General features: G+C 36.3%; 1 protein-coding gene and 1 pseudogene across 1 annotated transcript; one reads left to right on the forward strand and one right to left on the reverse strand.

Annotated features, from left to right (window-relative positions):
• The first annotated feature begins 11,586 nt into the window (after positions 1-11,586).
• On the forward strand, positions 11,587-13,013 carry LOC121760089 (transcription factor MYB44-like). The gene has a single exon (XM_042155694.1). The coding sequence runs from the start codon at positions 11,770-11,772 to the stop codon at positions 12,646-12,648; it is 879 nt and encodes a 292-aa protein (XP_042011628.1). The 5' UTR covers positions 11,587-11,769; the 3' UTR covers positions 12,649-13,013.
• A 1,223-nt stretch (positions 13,014-14,236) lies between these two features.
• Positions 14,237-17,807, reverse strand: LOC121762241 (annotated as a pseudogene).
• Between the last annotated feature and the right edge of the window lie 4,957 nt (positions 17,808-22,764).

Here is a 22,764-nt window from a genome sequence, read left to right on the forward strand (position 1 = left end):
AAGCAAAAATGACTAAGTTGCCGTTTCACTCGGTTGAACGAAGCACAAAACCCCTTGAATTAATTCACACGGATGTATGTGATTTAAAGATGGTGCAAACTAGAGGTGGTAAAAAGTACTTTATCACTTTCATAGATGATTGCACAAGATATTGCTACATTTATCTTTTAAAAAGCAAAGATGAAGCAATAGAGGCGTTCAAAAATTATAAGAACGAAGTTGAGAATCAACTTGGTTGTAAAATCAAAATGATTCGAAGCGATAGAGGAGGCGAATATGTAGCCCCGTTTGAGGAGTTATGCAACGCAAGTGGTATAATTCATCAAACAACTGCTCCATATTCACCACAATCTAATGGTGTTGCAGAACGCAAGAATCGAACTCTAAAAGAGATGATGAATGCACTGCTACTCAGTTCAGGATTACCACATAACATGTGGGGGGAAGCTGTTTTGACAGCAAACTATATCTTGAATAAAATCCCTCTCAAAGGAAAAGATGTTACTCCTTATGAGTTGTGGAAGGGAAGGAAGCCATCCTACAAATACCTCAAAGTGTGGGGGTGTTTGGCAAAGGTGATGGTTCCTCCGCCCAAAGAAGTTACAATCGGACCTAAGACGGTTGATTGCATCTTCATTGGATATGCACTTAACAGTAGTGCATATCGATTTGTTGTTCACAAGTCTGAAATATCGACTATCACAGTAGGAACAACAATTGAGTCGAGGAATGTTGTATTTCTCGAAAATACCTTTCCTTGCAAAGATAAGGAAAAGGTATCAACCAATTCTGAGACAAGAATTGAAGAAGCCACTAGTTCTAAACAAGTGGAAGAAGAAGCCACTAGTTCTAAATCAACAGATGCGGAACCTGAATCGCGCAAGCGTGCAAGGCCCGATCCAAAAGATACAGTACTAAGACGTGGTAATAGAGTCAGAACACCAAAAACTTTTGGTCCTGACTACATTGCTTTCATGTTGGATGAAGAACCAACATCGATAAAAGTAGCCTTTGCTGGCCCAGACGGGCTGCATTGGAGAGAAGCTGTTCAAAGCGAAATTGATTCAATTTTGCTAAACCACACATGGGTGTTGGTTGATTTGCCCGAAGGTGCTAAACCTTTAGGATGCAAATGGGTTCTTAAAAGAAAGTTTAAGGCCGATGGAACAGTTGATAAGTATAAAGCCCGATTAGTAGTAAAGGGTTTTAAACAAAAAGAAGGACATGACTTCTTCGATACCTATTCACCTGTAACAAGGATTACATCTATACGAGTGCTTCTCGCTATTGCTGCATTGCACAATCTTGAGATTCATCAAATGGATGTAAAGACCGCGTTTCTAAATGGTGAACTAGAAGATGAAATCTATATGGAACAACCCGAAGGGTTTGTAGTACCTGGACAAGAGAAAAAGGTATGCAAGCTCGTGAAATCCCTATATGGATTGAAACAAGCGCCATTGCAATGGCACTTGAAGTTTGATAATGTGATGTTATCAAATGGGTTTAAAATCAACGAGTGCGACAAATGTGTCTACATCAAGAGCAATAATAACGGTCATGTTATAGTGTGTCTCTACGTTGATGATATGTTAATCTTGGGTAGCAACACTCAAGTAATTAACGATACAAAGGCCATGTTAAAGAGAAACTTTGACATGAAAGACATGGGTCTAGCCGATGTAATTCTTGGAATGAAGATTCTAAGAACGAATGATGGAATCATCTTAACACAATCACATTATGTTGAGAAGATATTGAATAAATTCAAAGCCTATGATGGCGCGCCGGTAAAGACTCCAATTGAACTCGACGTTCACTTGAGCAAAAACAAAGGCGAGCCCGTTGCACAAGAAGAGTATGCACGGGTCATCGGGTGCATTATGTACTTGACTAATTGCACTCGACCTGACATTGCTTGTGCCGTGAACAAGTTAAGTCGTTACACGAGCAATCCAAGCAAAGAGCATTGGAGAGCTCTTGTGAGGGTTTTGAGATATTTAAAACACACTCAAAATCTTGGGCTACACTTCTCGAGATACCCCCCGGTGCTTGAAGGGTACTGTGATGCCAATTGGATATCCGATAATAGAGACTCACTTTCAACAAGTGGATACGTCTTTACTATTGGGGGTGGTGCTGTATCGTGGAAATCCACAAAACAGACTTGTATAGCCCGATCAACAATGGAATCGGAGTTCATTGCCTTGGATAAGGCTGGTGAGGAAGCCGAGTGGCTTAAGAACTTCCTTGAAGACATTCCATGTTGGTCTAAGCCAGTGCCACCAGTGCTGATCCACTGCGATAGCCAAGCAGCTATTGGAAGGGCAAACAATGGCTTCTATAACGGTAAGTCTCGACATATACGTCGACGACATAACACCGTGAGACATTTGATCACAACAGGGGTGATTACAATTGACTATGTGAAGTCAATAGATAATCTAGCGGATCCGCTAACCAAAGGGTTAAACCGTGATCAAATGAATAAGTTGCTAGAGGGAATGGGTTTGAAATCCACAAACTAAAGAATTATCATAGTGGTAACCCAACCATGATGACTGGAGATCCCAAGAACTTGGTTCAAAGGGACAACTAAGCTATGAGAGTTCAAGAGAAACACTCAACTATATCTATTCCCTAAGAGCAATAGAGTGTTGGAGAACTTGCCTTGTGGTAAAGGCTAAGTCTATGACTTTTAATGATTCTTAAGGATCTCAAAGAGATGGAGTTCTCAAAGAGACCAAGTATGGCAAGGTACTTGACTAAGAATCACCTATGTAAGTGCGAAGTGTGGTCGCTTCATAAAACGTACTTATGAATCCAAAGTGGTGTCCAAGACCGCAATGGACACAAAACGTGAGAACGGATGAGGTTGAGGTGTTTAAGTGTTAACACCATTGTCTCGGTGCACGCCGTGGGGGATTAGTTCAAAGCATCGCGCTACTAAGCCGCCTGTGTATCCGATGGTGTCGACTATGGAGGGTTCAAAGTCAACAACTACCTATCCTTATGCTTATATACCTCGCGAGGGTTGAGCTTGTGTCTGCATGCATATGCATTCGGCTATTTCCACTCATGTGGGGGATTGTAAAAATCATGGATTAAATATGCCCGGTCAATGGATTTTGACCAAATAATAAATGTGACGAGACATTTAATTTTGTGAAATTAAATGACATAGCGTCGATCTACATTTTACGTAGGTAAATGTAGTATATTCACTTTCTCAAATCCGATTTCCGGTGAGTGAGAAATAGTGGATTAAAGTTGGGCATAATTAGCTTTTAATTAAAGCTTGGAGATGGAGCTTAGGGAATAATTAACTAGTGTTAATTATCCCACATTGGAGGATTAACACATCTTTAATGTGTATAAATTAAGTGACTTTATGTTACTTAATAATTATAGTGGACCAAGATGGGTGAAAGAGCCCACACGCGCGCACACGCGCGCGCCGCCGCCGCCGCCCGCCCGCCCGAGCCCGAGCCCGTGCCCGTGCACGTGCTCGTGCTCGTGCTCGCGGTCGCGGTCGCGGGCCCGAGCCCGAGCCCGATCCCGAGCCCGATCCCGATCCCGATCTTGGACTTGGACTTGGACTTGGATCTTGGATCTTGGACTTGGATCTTGGATCTTGGATCTTGGCAATTGGTCTTTGGGTGGTCTTTGGGCTTGGGGCTTGGCCCAAACTATTCTTTTTGGACCACCACCGAGTCAGCAATCCAAGTGGCTTGACACGTCGTCAAGCGAGGCACAGTCACGGTTGCCACGTGAGAAATCCACACGCTCCACACACGGGTGGCACATTACAGCCACACGCCTGTAACCGACGTCGGTTACGTTTTTGCCATGATGAGCCTTCAATGGCTGGTTGACCCTGCATGGTGGTTGGCCTATAAATAGGCTAGCCATACCACTGCATTAGGACACACAATTCAAAAAGCATTCTGCATCATAAGCTCTGCCCTCTCCTCCATCCCGTTCGCCGGAGCTCTGCTGATTGCGGTGCTGCATCAGAAGAGACGTAGCCGTTTTACCTTTGGGGACGACACGCCAAACCGAGAGCACTACCGGGGCGTATCTCGTCTTGCGGGAAGAGGCCTCCTCGACTCGGCTGTCATAGCATACTGGTTTAGTTGTTTCATTTTCGTTGTAACTTCAGTTCTTTTTTTTTTGTATTCCTTCTTTTGGGTTGTATTACGCCCGGTTTTGTTATCTTGTAATCCCAGAAACCAACAGCTATTTCTTGGACCTTAAATTTCTCTAGGTAGTTAAGGTTTTGATGTAGGATTGACAAGGTTTTGATTTTAGCATGGTTAATATTTTGATTTTGGGATGATTAAGGTTTGAAATATGGAGTACTATTAAATAATTTAAATTCATCATAAATAACAAAAGACCTACTATGTTCGTTTTCATTTTTTCTAATGATTAATAAAGTTGAGGCAACACGTCTTATTAATTTTTTAGTTTTTTCGATAAATACTATTACTTCTTCTTCTATCTCTGAAAATTTGTCATTTATTTTTATTTTTATCTACCCAAAATTTTGTAACCTTTTAATTTTATCATTGTTGATAGTGCACCACAAATTTCATTAACTCGTTCTCACTCACATTTTATTAATATAAAACTAATATAGAAAAATAGGACCACATTCTATCAACTTTTTAAATCCATTTTCTATTAAATTTCTTTAAATCTTGTGTCGGTTCAAATTGTGACAAATTTTTAGAGAGGAGTATGCGGTATTTCTTGCACTGAGAGCACACTTTAATTTTCGTTAAACATGTTTCTATTAAATTTCTTAAAAATCAGTGTCGGGTCAAATGGTAGCAAATTTTTTGAGAGGAGTATATGGTATTTCTTGTACTAAGAGCTAGAGGTGCCCACGGTTTCGGAACCGCCGGTCCGGGTTTTAGAAATTGCCGAACCGGAATCGAACCGCGAGGGTGTTTCGCGGTTCCGGTTCCGGTTCCAAAACCGATGGTTTCGGTTTCGGTTCCGAACCGGCGGTTTTCCTGTGATTTTTTACGGTTTCGAACCGCCGGTTTTTTGCGGTTCGGACTTAGTTTCACTGTTTTTCGGCGGTTTTTCACGGTTCCGGTTTGAAACCGGTTCTGACACGGTTTCGGTTCGAAAATTTATGAACCTGAATTGAACCACGGTTCAAAAATCGACGGTTTCGATTCGAATAAATTCTCACGGTTTCAGTAACTTGGGCAGGTCTACTAAGAGCACACTTTAATTTTGTTAATCATGTTTAACGATGGATAGTTGACACTATTGGTAATTTCGGAGACTGTGAATCTGAGGGGGGAAATAAAGTGTAGTTTCCATTTGCCTATTAATGATGCTCTATTACAATCTTGATTAATTGCACTTATGATTTTTATTCAAAAAATAACACACTTTAACTAAAGTGGCCGTTTGGAATAATTGCAAAAACAAAGAAAAATACAAATCAAAAATTAAAACTAAGTGGAGCACAATGTTTTAGTGTGCCCAATAAAGCAACAAAATAATTGAATACTTAATCTAGTAGTATTATATTAATTGTTATTAGATCCAAATATTATAGTACTTGATATCTCTGAAATAATTGGCTTCATGTGGATCTAAGTTTATCTATTGGTGTTTAAAAAAAGACAAAGCTGCTCTAAACAATTTTCCAAATAAAATGGAGTTGAGAGGAAGCCTCCTCTATCCATCCGTAACAAGTGAATCATTTATTTAAAATTTAAATATGTCCAAAAGTCAACATACGAATCTTTTGAAGAATAAACTATGTTTTCGAGAATAAATGGAATTATTCTTTTTTTTTTGCAGTTTATCAAAAGAATAGAGAGAATATTTTATACTTCCACTTGCTGAAATGAAATCAAACCAATAATTTTACATTTGAAGGGGAAAAGCATTTAGTAAGAGCATCTCCCTTTGGAGATCTAAATAGAGAATTAAAGTCATATAACTACCATATTTACCTTTTTTCTATGAAAAATCATTATCTAAGGGGAAGGTATATGAGAAAGTATTATACCTTTTCTCATTTTGAAGATGTATCTTTACATCTCCATCAATTGAGAGGTAAAATCTTATAACTACAATATTTGCCTTATTTTCATGAAAAATCATTCTCCAAGGGGAAATTATTTGAGAAGGTAAAAGACTTTATATTTTTTTTAATACATTTTATACTATTATTTTATTGATTACCTTTCTATATACCGTTTTCCTTTGGAGTGCATTATTTTTTGGAAAGGTATATTTCACTTTATGAGAAGGTAAATAGATAATATACCTCTTTCATTTACCTCTCCTTGTTGGAGATGCTCTTAAGGCTGTTAGAAAGAGATTGAAAGGTACAAACTACCGTAAATACGTAAATTAAAGTAATTGAATTTAATATGTCACACAATTATCTATTATTAGAGCATCTGTATCAGCATATCCCGCGCTTAAGCACGACGTTGCAATTGCCCTCAACAAGCACGCTTTAGCGTCCACGCGTGCAAAAGCTCACGATCGATTACGATTTACAACAACCATTTTATGGTGAAAATGTGGACACCTTTTAATTTTTATTTACTTTTCTATTAGTAAACTAATTTAAAATAAATAAAAAAATTAATATATAGCTCAAATGTAATAAAATGTGTAATTTTAATTCTGTATTTTTATTTTAGCTGCTTAATGAATTTTTTTCATTATATTCATAAATTTTCATTTTAATATAATAACGGAAAAAATAATATAAGAATAATAATAAATGTTAAATGTTATGTGCTTAAATTATTTTACTAATAGAAAATTTAAAAAAAGTAAATAAAATTTAAAAGGTGTCCACACAATTAATCGCTTAAAATTGAAGTGCTTTTCAAAGCACTAAACTGCTGATGCCCTTAGTGATGACCGGATGATTAAACGAGTAACTTGATTAGCGGTAATTGAATCGAAAATGATAGCCGACATGATATCAATTAATCGATAATTAAATTTCATGTTTTTCGATTTTGTACTGAATCTATATTAATGTGATATCAGTAACAAACTGATTAGCCTAACGAATCTGAAAGTTACCAATTTTAATTTGTAAACCAAACCCATAATCAGTTTCAATTTTAAAAACCATACCCAGAGTCCCATACCCATGGGCGGACGCAGTAAAGGGAAGGGGAGGGCTTAAGCCCTTCCCCAAATTCTTATTTTTATGTTTTCTCTACTTCTAAAATTTGTAATTATTTTTAACATGGTCATTAGCCCTCACCAAATTTAGGTTATTGAAGAGTAAATCATCAGAAATTGAGTAAGAAGAGGGGCTGAACTGAATATTTGCAGCGATAGAAAGAAAGAACAATGGCAGCTGTGTCTTGTTGAGGAAGAGACTTAATTTTAAAAAATTAAAATATAATATTATTTTATTAATAAAGCACCGACTGCATTAAATGATTTCACTTATTAGCTTATTATTTTAAATTAAAAGTCCAACCGAAAATTCAAATGTATTTTTAATAAAACTGATGCTTTAAAAAGTTCATCGTATTAAATTCATCTTTTTATTTAGGAGTGCACACTAATTTATGGAAACATTTTCTATTTCACTCTTACTTTTATAATTTATGAGTTCTATTGTTTATTACTCTCTTCGTCCAATTTTAAGAGTTTCAGTCACTTTTACGCACTCGTTTTACAAAAATGATAATCCTCTCAACATTATTTTCTCTCGTACTTTACCATTTCTCCACTTTAATTATTTATTGTCGTTTTTTATAAAATGAGTGCGCACAAGTGACCGGAAACGGAGGGAGTATATTATTTTATATTTTTTCTCATTCTCTTACTTTATTAATTATGTATTAAAATTTATGTCGTTCTTGAATTGCCTATTTTATTGTGGATGGAGAGAATATAGTATAGCCCCTACTATCAAAAATTTCTGCGTCCGCCCATGCAGCCATACCTTATGAACTCTAGTCCCATTCATAATAGGAATTGAATTAATCCTAAATACTTACTTATAAATTATACGATTGCCATGGTCGTGGACAAATGAACTTGTTTTCAGACTTCATATTCGACAGGTATTTGCAATTTTATATAGACGATGAGATTATAGCATCTAGCAATAAAATTATACTACTAAAAATCATGTAATGCAATTTATAAAAGAAAGGAAATTGATAAATGGAAACCGCAATTTCATAGGGTTAAATGAAAATACACGTGTGGATCAGTAGCGGTCACGTGATGAGGCAACAAAATGTTCGTGCGCAAAATATATAGGAGATGACTTCAGTTGCCACGTATTCATTTAAATAAATTTTTATTCTTCCATGATTTATTCTTCTATTAATCACACAATATTAGTGAAAGCACATCATATTCCACTTACACATTACACTCATATATTATTTAAAACCAATATATACAAGTAGAATACATATTCCACTAACTTTCTTCCACTCACATTTCTTAACATTTCTTAAATCCGTGCTGGAAAGAAATGAGATTCATATTCGCGGACGGAGAGAGTATAAAATAAGGTATTTATACCACTCATAAAAAACTCAAATATTTTTATTTAAATAGTGAATAAAAGCAAATGGAACATTACTTTGTAAATATAAAGGGAGTAATACGAATTTCCAATTTATTAATATAATGGAAAATGCGTTGTTAATTGTTTTTTATAAATAAAAATACTCAAATCACAAAAAAATTGCAAAGATTACATCAAAATTAATTCAACATACAGAACTAACAAAGGTTAAAACTACACAACAAAGCAACAAAGACTACTACCAATATAGTGGTTGCACTTTACTTGATTAGTAAAAGTATAAATTGTAGCAAACTTAGTAATTAATATCCCTATATATATTTATGAACTATAGAATAAAATGACTAATTCACAACCAATACAAAACAAATAAGGGTGACTATGCTAAAGAGAAATTTTGTTATTACGTAGAAATTATGGTAAAAATGAGCAATATAAAAGTGTGCATAAATTTGATATGTAGTCAAATTACATATCAAATTATATGAAAAGGGAAGAGCACAAAATAATTCACATTAACTAATCTACCGCTACTGACTCATGAAGGAAAAATATATATTTTATTCCAAATAATTTCTAAGTTGGATATTTCTATGTTTTTTATTTTTTATATAACCACTAGGGTCAAAATTGTACTAATTGATTGGTCATATGGTAATATGCACAATTTATGTACTATTGTACTAGCTATGTAAATTGCACATATATCCAATTACTCTAATGACAACAATGATAAATAAAAACAAACAATTTTTGTACAATGACAGAAAATGTGCAGTTGTCCACTGCGTAGTGAAATTAGCAATTGGTTTCATTTTTATTAAAAATAAATAAAAGCAATAGACAACATTTTTAAAATTTCGTAGCCACTAGGCAGGGCTAAACATTAAATTCTTATCTAGAAGTGGATAATAATCTTCTTGAAATGATTTGGTATCAAACATCAACAAAAAATGGAATATAAGTCATCGATTAAATCAAAATAAATGAAATTATCACTTTTTGTTGAGTAATAGTGTCATTTATTTAATTTATTTAATCAGATTACTGTTACATATTAGTTATTAAATTAGCATTTTAAAAAAATTGGTTATCAAAAATAGGAAAGCACCGAATTGAATGAATAACGGCTCTGACGGTAAAGTCAAATAAATGTTGAAATACATAATCATGATGTAATTAAATTAACCATAAATAAATACTCCATCTGTCCATAATACATATACACTTTTGGTTGAATACTAATTTTAATATTCAATTGTTAAAGTATGAGAAAAATAGAAAGAAAAAATAATTAAAGTATTTTTAATGTAGAATGAGTCTCGTCTCATTAAAATAAAATGAGTTTTTAAATTCAAAAAGTACATGTTCTTATAGAACGGAGAGAGTAAATACGTGAATACAGTGCATCTAGACATTCACATTGGGCCTAAAACAATAGTTCAACTTTTTTTTATTAAAGTTTCATTGGAAATCAAAACAAATTAAACTCGACTTATCCGAATAAATTTCCAAAAATTTTACATTTATTATATTTTTTTATATTAATATTAGTAATATAAACAGAAATAACAAAGACAGAAAACTTAATTAGCCTCAAGATTAAACTCATATGATTAAATAAATTCCTAATTCTCAAATATAACTAATTATCAATAATAATTTATATTAATTTTAACTTTTAATCACTAAAATATTTCATTTCCTATATCACAAATACTATAATAATCAAATAATAATATAAATTTAATCTACTAACATAACTACTTATTTATATTTCTAACGTACCAGCCTATTTTACAAACTGTTCCAAATTCAGATTTCAGATCATAAATTACATTTAATTCAACTTAATACATCAATCTCGTACGCTCAACCAAAGTATTTAATGATTAAAAAAAAACCGAAAAATCAACTAACCAATAAATAGACTATACTGTTATTCTTAACCAAAAAATAAGTTGCATAATTTATATTCGAATAAACTTAACAGACACGTGGCCATTCTAACGGAGGCCGTTGGGGAGTGTCAGAGTCTACAGCTGGATTTTGCCGTTTCTTCCCCGTTTGCTAGTCTAATTTTGTCGTCTTGCGCCAGCTCACCATCCTCTCTCTATCAACCTTTTCTCTCTCCAAAAATATCGTTAATGCTTGCCAGTCTGGCTGAGTCAAACCATATTTCCTTAACCGTAAACAACCCTTCTCTCCTTAATCGTGGTATTAACTACCAAAACGGTAGGTGAGTAAATAAAAAAAATGAATTACTCCCCCCAATTATAAACTTTGGCATGATATACTTTTCTTAAATTTTATTTAGTCAAAAAACTCATGAATTTACCCCTGTGAATTTCTTAAGAGTTCAAAAAAAATTGATTTGTTGAAATTTATTACAAAACGTAAGTATATATTTCGTTTTTTTTTATTATAGTAGTATTTGATAAGTAGTTTATACATTCTAGTAGCTTCTTTTATTCCCAGTTATGATTTTAGTCGAATTTCAATTCGTAATGTAATTTTAAAAATTATTGAAACTTTTTTATAGAATTATGATTTCTTCACAATTATCTGGCAAATACAACATCTAACACTAACGTACAACATTTTGTTGAAATTTTTTTAAGATGTTCATGCACTGCATCTATCCACAAAAAATCATCTCAATCTCCTATTTTCATATGTCTATAACAAATTAGCTCCATATTAAAAATAAAAAGTTTATTTTTTGTGAATAAAAGTACTACAATTTTTCTTCTGCCATATAACTTATAAAATCTTTAAAAATTATGTTTTGAAATATTTGTGAACCAATCCAAATTTCATTAGTAAGTACATAAGTACATAATTACATATTTTAGCTTCCAAACTGAAAAATACTTCTACTCCGGAATTTATGTAAATGTGACGCGTGTCCCATGCCAGCTGTACACTAGTAGCTGCCCTTTCAGCTGGTAACCGTCACCGGCCCACCCGGTAATCCCCATCACCCCTACCGCCGCACTCACATATATATATGTATACCCCTTTCCTCCGCCTTCGTCTCAGTGCAGAAGGCGACTGAGGCTCCTCCGCCTCTTCAAACCTACACATAAACTATCAATTCCATATCCAATCAGTCACAAATTCATAAATTTAGGGGATTTCAGTTTTCCAAAATCAAATCCTAAAATCTAGGGTTTTCAATTTTGAGCTAGGGTTTTCGATTTCGAGCTATGGCGGCGAGAAGCGAATCGGATCGGATAAAGGGGCCATGGAGCCCGGAGGACGACGAGCTGCTCCAGAAGCTGGTGGAGAAGCACGGCCCGCGGAACTGGACGCTGATCAGCAAATCGATCCCCGGCCGATCGGGGAAATCGTGCCGGCTGCGGTGGTGCAACCAGCTCTCGCCGCAGGTGGAGCACCGCGCCTTCACGCCGGAGGAGGACGAGACGATCGTGCGCGCCCACGCGCGGTTCGGCAACAAGTGGGCCACCATAGCCCGCCTCCTCTCGGGCCGGACCGACAACGCCATCAAAAACCATTGGAACTCGACGCTCAAGCGCAAGTGCGTCTCCATGTCGGAGGAGTTCAACGACTTCGATCCCGAGGCCCGCCCGCCGCTCAAGCGATCGGCCAGCCTCGGGCCGGGCTCGAACCCTTCCGCTTCGGGCTTCTTTTTCAACCCGGGCAGCCCTGACGGGTCGGATGTCAGCGATTCGGGCAATTTTATGTGCCGGTCTATTCCCCGACCCGACCCGGTCACTTCGCTTAGCCTCTCGCTACCCGGATCCGACCCGAGCCCGAGTCCTGATTTGAGATCGGTTTCGGAAATTGACCCCCAAATTGTGGCGGCTCCTTCGATTAAACCGGTTCCGGTGGTTAATCTGCCTCCTCCGCCTCCTCCGCCGCCGGCGTTTGTGCAGAATCGCCAATTTGGCCCTGCGGCAGAGAAGCAGTTTTTCAGCGCGGAATTTTTGGCGGTGATGCAGGAGATGGTGAGGACGGAGGTGAGGAATTATATGGCGGGAGCGGAGGAGAAGGGTTTGTGTATGCAGAGCGAGGCGATTAGGAATGCGGTGGTGAAGCGGATGGGAATTAGCAAGATTGATTGATTGAATCGGCGGAGGTTGAAGAAGATTGGGGATTCAGTGAAGGGGAAATGATAAAAAAAACTTTTTTTTAGGGAGAGGAAATGTTTTGGTTTAATTTGAAGATTAGTAAGATTGATTTCAATATTTGGTTAGAGAGAGGGAGAAATAACACTGGGGTTGTACAGTAGAGAAAAGGGAGGTGGAAAATGGTGGTGATCGAGAAATTCAGTGAGGTGAATTTCGATGTGATGAATTGGGGAAAAGAAAGTTTTAAGATGGTTAAATTCAATATTTACATTTTCTTTGCTGTTTAATTTTTTTAATATAAGTTGGTCTTTTGTTTTAAGATTTTGAACTAAAAAGCAATGATTTAATTGAGCACAAAATCGTTCTGCATTCTTTTTATTTCTGATTTTTTTATGGAAATATTTTGATTTTGAATTTAAAGATTATGTCTTTGTGTTTTGGAAACGAGTTTTTAAGTAGTACTTAATTCTGATTTTATAACTTCGAAGAAAAAAATATTTTAATTGGTGGTAAATGATGCATCATTGAACTTTGGTTAACGACTTTTCAACCGTTAGTTTTTGAGCAAATCATCCGTTAATCGTTACGCTTTCAAATAAGATTAGATTTGAATACCATATTCGTGTCGTGTATGACCTTATTAAACATTTTCAAATGGAAACCAATATTTTACTAAATTCAACATCAACTTAGTAGCATTTAACTTGTCTTATTTATGGTTGATTACATGTTTATCAATTCAAGGTCCAATTTGAAAAGAGGAATACTAGTAGTAGTTGTATTGGGTTTTGCTTGAGTTGGGTTGGTGGGCTTATATGGGCTGAAAGTTCTAACCAATATGGATTGGTGTGGGTATGATGGTTTCAAACGGTTGAATATTTTTTTTTCATAATGATTTATCCTCAACTTTTATTATAAAAACCGAAATAGATAGTTCATGGTTTGAAAATATTGAAAATGGAATCAGATCACCCGAACAATAATGTCAATTCTCATTAACCCATTTATGACAATTTCAGTTCTAAAATTCAAACTGTCGGTCTAATTTCCAATTCAAATTTGCGACCGACTTAGCATGAATATGTCGTGTATCAACATATGTGTATAGTGTGGAGGGGTGCGTTAAATTGTTAACTCTACTAATTTATCATTACAATGTATTAAAAATATTAATACGGGGACATTAAAATGTCAAGATAGTATATTGAAATGTCGATAAAATTATGTGTTGACATTTTTAATACACTGCGGGAGTGTTCGGTTTACAAGATCATATCCAGGATTAAATTTGTAGTGTGTTTGGTTCATGAGATTCAACCCACAACTCAATCCTAGATGGATAATCATGAGATAATTAGTCATAGCTAACCCCTTATGACTAAAATAATCTCACAACTCAATCCTAAATTGTATCTTGGTATTATTTTATCTTGGAAACCGAACACCACCGGCGTTGATGAGTTAGCAGAGTTAACAACTTAAAAAGTTAGCAATTGATCACACCCTAGTATACACCCTAGTATGGAGTGTATGTTTGAGATATGCTCGGTTTTATAATTATTTGAAGTTTCAAACATTTAATTTAGCTCTAAATTCAAATTAAGATAATTTGGAATTGAAATTTAATGACATTGATTTAAGAAGTTGAGATTTTACATCAAAGAATTCAAGAACATGAAAACAAATATACCAAACTAAAAAAAATAAAACATCAAGCAAATGTCACTCCCTTCTTTCATATAACCACACTCCGAAACTCATCCTTACCACCACCACCACTTCGTGTCTCCGCGGACTCATCCCTCACGCTGCCCCGCCCCACGCCCCGCCCCTTATACCGCCGCGCAACCCACACATACACACAAAAATTCACCGCACTAATCCCCGCCAAAATCCAATAAAAATATTCAAGCCTACTTTTATTCAAATCATTCCTCAGCCACCCCTCCTCCGCCCCGCCCGTAGTCCCCTCTATCACCTTAACAATCGCAGTGCTCAGCCAGCTCCCGATCTCGCTAAGGAACAAAGCGCTGCTGATGCTCCTCATCCCATCCGTCGCCTCATCGTAGAAAAACTCAAGCTGCCCCACGTACGTGAAAACCTCCGCCAATCCTATTAAAAAAACTGGGGGAAAAGCCAGAAGATGCTGATCTTCTGGCTTGGGGCCATGCCCCTCCTCTTCGCCTCGACCAGCGCGGCCGAGGCCATTGCCAGGATCGAGACGAAGAGGCCGACCCCCATCCGGCCCCTGGGGTGGCCTGTCCTGCAGCGGAGGTAGGGGACCGCGAGGTGCTCGTAGAGAGGGACGACGAGGAGGGCGTTGAGGACCGCAAAGACGGGGCTCGAGCTCGCCAGGATCGAGATAGAGCCGAGTTTTCGGTCGGTGGTGCCCGCCTGGATGATGAAGTAGGTGGAGAGTTGAGCGAAGGAGATCGCTAGGGCGATCGTGGAAGCCCAAATGGGGAGGATTCGGACGAAGGATTTGAATTCTTCGACTTAGGTTACTGTGCAGATGTTCCAGCGGTTTGTTTCGTCGAAATCTTGATCTGTTATGATCGCGGCTTTGTCCAAAAACCTGTGTCAGAATTGCAAAAAACCGTTACAAATAGTGTATATAAGTGTCATACTGGTTCGAATTTTAAAAAATATACTGGTTCGAATTTTAAAAAATATAAAGGAAAGTTGATGGAAAAAGTTAGTGAAATACTAATGTAACTGAATAAGCATACCTATACTGTTTGGTGTGATGAAGCTTTTTTGCACCAAAAATGTCAGATTCCTTAGTCTTAACCTCATAAAGGTCATTTGCATCTGTCACCGCCTCAACCCCTCTGACGTGGTTTCTGACCGCAACTACTAAAACCTGAATGAATCTAGTGAAAGCGCTGCCCATGGGCTTCTGGTGGCGGTACCGCATGAAACCTGCGGCCAAGATGACCACGGAGGTGATCATGGCCGCGGTGGGGACTCCGAAGCCCCAGGCCCAGTCGAACTCGTCTTGGATGTACACCATGAGCGTGATCCCGAGGAGGGCTCCCATGTTGATGGCGAAGAAGAACCAGTTGAAGAAGGCGTACTTCTTCTGGGCTTCGCTGGGGTCGGATTCGTCGAACTGGTCTGCTCCGAACGAGGAGACGCACGGCTTGATGCCCCCGGTGCCGAGGGCGATGAGGGCTAGTGCACAGTAGAGGAACGCCTTCTGGTTTGTTGTTGATGGAATGCAGGGGAGTCGGATGCACCGAGGCGGCCTCATAGTGTCTATGGTTGCTGAGAGGGTTAAGAGCACCATTCCCTAGTATGTAAACAATCAAGATTTAGTTGAGAAAATCGGGTTATTTTTTATCTCAAATAGTGAAATGAACCGATTCAGTAATTTCCAATTTGACCGGCTATATGAGTCTCTTCATAAAATTACTATTTTAAATAAAGACTGGAGAGGCGTTGTCCCACCTAAATCCCAGACTCTAGACAGAACTTATCAATTATGATGTACTCCCTCGGTCCCAGATAATTTGTCTCATTTTTCCATTTCGGTTCGTCTCACATAATTTGTCTCATTTCACTTGTTATCAATTTTGGTAGAGGACCCCATATTCCACTAACTCATTCATACTCACATTTTATTATAAAACTAATATATAAAAGTAGGACCCGCATTCCACTAACTTTTTCAACTCACTTTTAATTATCTTTCTTAAAACTCGTGCCCGGTCAAAGTGAGACGAATTATCTGAGACGGATGGAGTATTTATCATAAATACTTATAAAATTTGTACCAACTAAAGTCAACAAAGTTGGCTACTTATCAACATATTCATGAATCTCTCGTCGATTTAAGAAATCAAGATAAGAGGATCGAAGAAACCGGGATGAATAGATAAAATTCTCACCAATGCATAGATGACAGAGAAGATGATGATGGTCCTGAAACGGCCTAAATAGGCGTCTGCGAGAAAAGCTCCAAAGAGTGTAAGAACATATGCAGCTCCGATCCAATCAGTGACATGAGTTGCTGCATCTGGGAATGGCTGATGCATCTCTCTCACTAGATATCCCACCATGTTTACAGCAACAGCAAAGAATGCTAATCTCTCTGCAACCTCGTTCACTACCATGAAAAATTAAACACAATCATTTTTCATTAACTTCTCATTACATACTACATGATGATATTGATTTTTGTTACAAATCAAACATGATTATTCGTCTTAAAAGACTAGTCTACATTAAAAAACTTTGACTCGTTGGTCACTGCCACGTTGATCACAACTGACTTCTTTTACTTAGCCACCACTCTGAGTTGGCTTTCAAACGATCTCGTTGCCAATGGTCAGAGTTGTTGGACCTCTCAATAAAAGCTCCGATATTATATATCAAACGAGAAAACAAACCTATGATGAAAGGGGAGGCTTTCCATCCTCCAGTAGTTTGTTTGCTTGCAATCCTCCCTTTATAATCCACACAGCCATTTGTGACCAATGTCGAATCCGTTGCTTCTTCCTACAAAAATTCATGTACTATTTAGGAACATATATACAAACAAAATCAATGTAAGAAAATTGTTGAGCATCACCTTCATGTTTGTTTCTGAGATCACACAGATCGATCGTTGTCTTGCTTGTACTTCCATGGCTCAGCTTAGTGTGTGATGTATGTGTGGACTTTGTTTGATCATTTATAACTTAAGTTTTTGGGAATTAATAAATGTGGCTCTTGACTAGTATGTAAGCTTAGACGGCAACATATAGTTTATTAAAATGGGAAAAGGAATATTTTGGATGTTAATTGCTTCAATCCATTTGTTTGTTGCTCATTCAGTCAAATTGCCGTCCTGGCATGAATTGAAGGAGATTTTATGCTTTAGGTTTAAGGATGTAATATAGCTAACTATATTCAAGAAGATGATTTTTCCAAATATGAAGTGTAATTAAACCGTCTATAATAGAGTATAATTAATTAAGTATAAACTATAATAGTATATGTTGATATTTTAGTGTACATTTGAACAGGATCACTCATGCTCTGTTGCCTTCAACGACACATTCGGTTCGAGCATGGGCAAATTGTGATACCATGTTGGATTTGATCACCCATGCTCTGTCACCTCGGACGGTGCGTTTGGCTTGAGCACGGCAGATATTTTCCAATACCATGTTACCTCCGAGGCTCCAACGGCTCATTCAACTCGAACATGGGCATGCTTCGATATCTTGTTAAATCCGATCAAACATGCCCCATTAGCTCACATGTAAATATAAAAATATCCATCAAATTCTAATATCTAAATGAGTACTAGTACTATTTATTTTTATGTTTTTTTGGTAAAAAGTAGTACTCCTACTATTTGTTTAATGATGTATATATGGAAATTTTCGATTTAGCCAATCTGTTCATGTTCATGAGCATGTGTTTGATGATTTTTTTATTGGTCAGGAATGGTCAATTTCATGTTACGTTATGCATCCAAATGCATTCAGAATTTCAGATCATATGGATCCTTATAGCTACATCATTAATTGCTGAAATGTATAGCCAATATACGAATCCATTAAATTAATTAGCTAGCTTATACTTTCAGGAAAAAATAAAGAAAATGGATTTGAATCAATGCTTAAGTCTCTAATAACAATAGCTTAATTATTGCACAAGCCAATGGACGCATGCACTTGTGCAAAGGAACACAAACATATTCTTTTCACTTCACTCTTTTCCCTTTGCAAAAAATTCAAAATTTAGTTTGTAAATAGAAAGAACAAGTATTGTAAAAGTGAAAAAGTTATGGAGCTGAATAAGAAAAATAGAAGAGACAAAAAAAGGACAAGAAACATGGAGCCAGACAAAAGAGAAAAACCCACCATTAACTCTTTCCATTTTCTTCTCATTTATCCACATTTTAAGTACTCCTGTCTTGCCCATTTATTTTGTAAGCAGTGTTATGGAGTAACAAAAAAGTGGTAGATAAAATTAATCTAATCAAATGAAAAACAAGTGAAAGTGTGTGAAAAAATTGAACTTGTAAACTTAGGGAAAAAAAACCAACATAAAAAAAGAAAATTTGCTGATAAATTTAGGTGTAAAAAGGACACAGCATCTTCACTTTGCATAAAAATTTTTAAAAGAAAGTCACCCACTTCAATGTGTAGAAGTAATTAAACAAGAACATGATAAAAATAGATGATGTTACCTACATTAGCATCATCTATGTGCATTGCTTTCATTCATTTCATATTAGCATTATTTATTTTAATTTTAATATATTAAAAATATAATTACATAGCTTATTAATTTTTAAATAAATGGATCTCTTAATTCACTAAATCGTTACATTTATATCAATTAATAAAACTAATAAAAGTGACGTAATTTTTTTTATCTAACTTTCATTTACATTTCTTAAAACGTGGATTCCGTCAAAATGAAACTTTAAATCTCGGACGGAGAGAATAATATATAAGGAAACAAAGCATCACGATTAATTCATTAATATTTTCTGAAAATATACACAAAAACTCATATACAATGATACATACTCTTCTCCTAATTAACACACATCTTTCTCACTCTTCTCTTGAACAAATAAACTCAGTGAGTAGTCTTCAGCGATTGTGAAGAGGATCCGACTCATTCGGAACTCGTCTTTTGCTGGAGAAAAGAGGATCGAAATCTCGCTTCACGGTTTCTTCAATCTGCAAATGTTGGTGTTGGGTTTTTGAGGAGGAGATTTGCCTGCTGCAGACAAGCATTGTGGAAGAGAGCAACAACGTTAGCAGAAACAAAATGGCGAATTTTTTTAGTGTAAAATAGTGCATGGTGTTGTTGGAAGGGAAGGAGGGTTTTGTACAAAAGGGATTGTTTTTTTAGCACAGGTGGTAGTGTTTATATATAGATGTAAAAGGAGGAGAGATTCAAGATCTTGAGGGCCCTGTTTAGTGTTGCATACGTGTGGGGCGAATTAAGAAAGAGAAAATGGAGAATAGTAGGGTTAAATTGAACCGAATCAACGGTTTTGGTTTTGGTTTTGGTTTTGATTTTGGAATCGTCAATCGTAATCGTTTTTCATAGGCTGAATCAGAACTGGTATACTAATTTTATTGGTTTGGTTTCGGTTCTGTACAATTTATTCAACTGGCGGAGAACAAAAGATTTTGACTCAAAATTTATAAAAAAAAAACGAATTTGACCAAAAAATGTTGGAGTCTAGTTGACATAGGATGTCGTATATCGGTTCAACACTTAATTTACTTATTAGTTATTACTGTGAATTTACTTGTCAGGGCAGTGGCAATGGGGCCGATCGATCGGGCCCCCATCGGCTCCCATTGTGGAGAGGGAGCCGATGGCCACTCTTTTCGGCCTCCACGCCTCAACCGATGTATCGGCTAGGCCTATTCTTCTTCCTTTTTTAAAAAATTTATTTTTTATCCTCTACATATACTCCATTCTCCACCAATTATTCACATTTAATCTCATTTTATTTTATTTCACTCTACATTTTACTTTTCTCTAATCACAATATTTTTAATGTTTTTATCAATATTTTTAGTTTATTTTTTTCTGTATTTTTTATAAATGTAGGATATTTTCTTTTTAATGAAATTTATTTTTTATTGAGTTGTCTTTAATTTATTTTTCTTGCTATTTATCATTTATTTCAGACTAACAATTAAAAGTAAAATATAAATATAGTGTTGATGTGAAAATCAGATGGGCTCTGAGATACGTTCTGAGATGAGCTCTCATTACTCTAAGATGGATCTGCTAACGTGACATGAAAAAAATGAAAATAGGCTCCGAAGAAGGGCCACCACTCCTAGTGCCAATGGACACTTACACATGCTAAAATTTAAAGTGTTTGGAATAGATGGCTCTTTCTCTTTGAATGTAGTAGGAGTATTTTTTTTAGAGCGTCCACTGTAAGGTGGACGCGGCTATAACTGCGAGCGGGGCGGAAGCGGGGCGGTAGGCGCGGCTATTATAGTGGAGGGGGTGTCCGCCGCGGGGGTGGACGCGGCGGGTGGGGGGAGGGGCGGCGGACGCGGAATCACCGCGAGCGGGGCGAGGACGCGGCTGAGGGTGGCTGGAGAGAGAAGGAGTGGGGCTATAGCCGTGGCTGTCTATTGCTATAGCCGCGGCTGACGCGGCGGCGCGGCGGTTCGATTCGGGGGCGGCGGTGGGAGGGGGCTGTCCGCCCCCTATAGTGGACACTCTTAGAGGTAATGAATGGGATTCACCTAATTTGATTTGATGATTTGAAGCCAACACTGTTAACATTAAACACACACGCACGGTCCTATATGTATAGAGTATGTACGGATATGTATTTGTGGTCATCCTTCTTGCTAGTAACCTATGGATAAAATGTAAAAAGTAAAAACTGAAATTTTAGCTTTTCCTTTAGATTTAAAATTCTAATACTCATCAATTAAGGAAGACATAATATAGATTTTGAAGTGCAACTGGATATTATTAAATATCTGTAGTGCAGTGTTATGGGAACTAAATAAAAGTTTCATTCGCGGAAGCGATAATATATATTTATTCCAAAATCAATTAATGACTTAGTATATATTTATTTTTAAATTTTTTAACTTTATATTATATTATATATTTTATTGTTAAGCACCCCAAACATAGGGCCCGTTACAGGAAGGGGGTTTCAAGTTTAGAATTACTTTATTTTATCATACTCCAGTATGCTATATTTTGGGTGTATCACGAGAATTTAATATACTCCATGTGTCTTTATAATAACTGCCATGTTAATATTCTAATTTAGGCCATCTTATATATAATATGTTACTCCATCTTTTTAAAACAATTTTATTATTCATATAACTTTTAGCGGCTAACAATCAAAGTCAAGTGTGATTTTTTTATTATTCCATGGGCTACACTTCTTGATTAGTTACATCAATTTCCTAAATAGAAGGAAAAAAAATAAAATATTGAATTCAAAAATTAAATCATTATAATTTTTAAATAAAAACTTACAATGCAATAGATTTTGTTGATAACTAGATCTAGTTGACGTGATAGATAGTGATTGATTTATATAAGCACGAAAAAGAAGTGATAGATGACACTAAACGGCTCAACGCCGCCAGCTTTTAACCGGAACCCCTCTTATTTTAATTGTATAGAGAAACAAAATTAATTTCTAAACGATCCAACATAAATTTCTACTATGCAATTAGAATTGATGTCATGGCCCATTAACTTTGGCCCACCTCTATTTAGACCGGCCCAAAAAATCCCCGCTCGATTGCTGCCAATTGTCGCTTCACGTGGATCACGAGCGTCGACCGTTGACGTGTGAGGCGGTTGCCGAGGAGTCACTTAGAGTGATATACTCTCGCTCATCCCCCGTGACATTAAATCTATGTCTCTTTACGTTTCTGCTTGTCTCGATTACACAATTATTTTAGTCTGTCACAACACTCTATCGAAGACCGTTCTTCATTTTCTTTAAAATTTGAGTTTTTTCTTCTATCTAAGATCGTTCTCGCTTTTCTCTATAATTTTTCTTTTTATTTCTGTGTGACTTTAATTGTGCTTATCTAGCATAGTTCACTCTTTGATTGCTTTGAATAAATTATCATCACACTACATACTCTCAAGGACATGCATATTTTATGCAATCATGTGTACTAAGTTGCCAACTGAATTTAAGTACCAAAGTCAAGGTTGTTGGCAAAGTCACAAATATAACTAATTTCAAGTTTCTATGCACATTCAATGAGTTTTGAGTGACGACTTTTACTTTTAATAAATTGGTTGTTAACTCGTATAGTTTTCAGTTATTTTGCAGTGAACTTCTAAAGTTAATAATGTTATAACTCGACTGACTTAGTCAGACAATCACGATCATGTGTGATGCAACTGAAATAAACTTAAAAAAAGTGATAAGACTTGGGGTTTGAGGTCTGAGTTAAAGTATAATTTAATTTCTTATGTAAACAATGTTTCCCTTTTTGTTTTAATATTATCTTTTTTTAGGATATATAAGATTTTTAATTTGCCTTATAAATAAGTATATTCTTTGTAGTTTTAGGAAAGCCTATTTCGATTTAACCATTGTAATTTTGAGTTTCAAAATCTCTTCTACGTTTC

The sequence above is a fragment of the Salvia splendens genome, chromosome 13 (assembly GCF_004379255.2).
Source record: "Salvia splendens isolate huo1 chromosome 13, SspV2, whole genome shotgun sequence".
NCBI lineage: Eukaryota > Viridiplantae > Streptophyta > Magnoliopsida > Lamiales > Lamiaceae > Salvia > Salvia splendens.

Bases quoted from the DNA above. Each gene is read 5' to 3' on its own strand.
- LOC121760089 (XM_042155694.1), top strand. From the start codon at position 11,770: ATGGCGGCGAGAAGCGAATCGGATCGGATAAAGGGGCCATGGAGCCCG.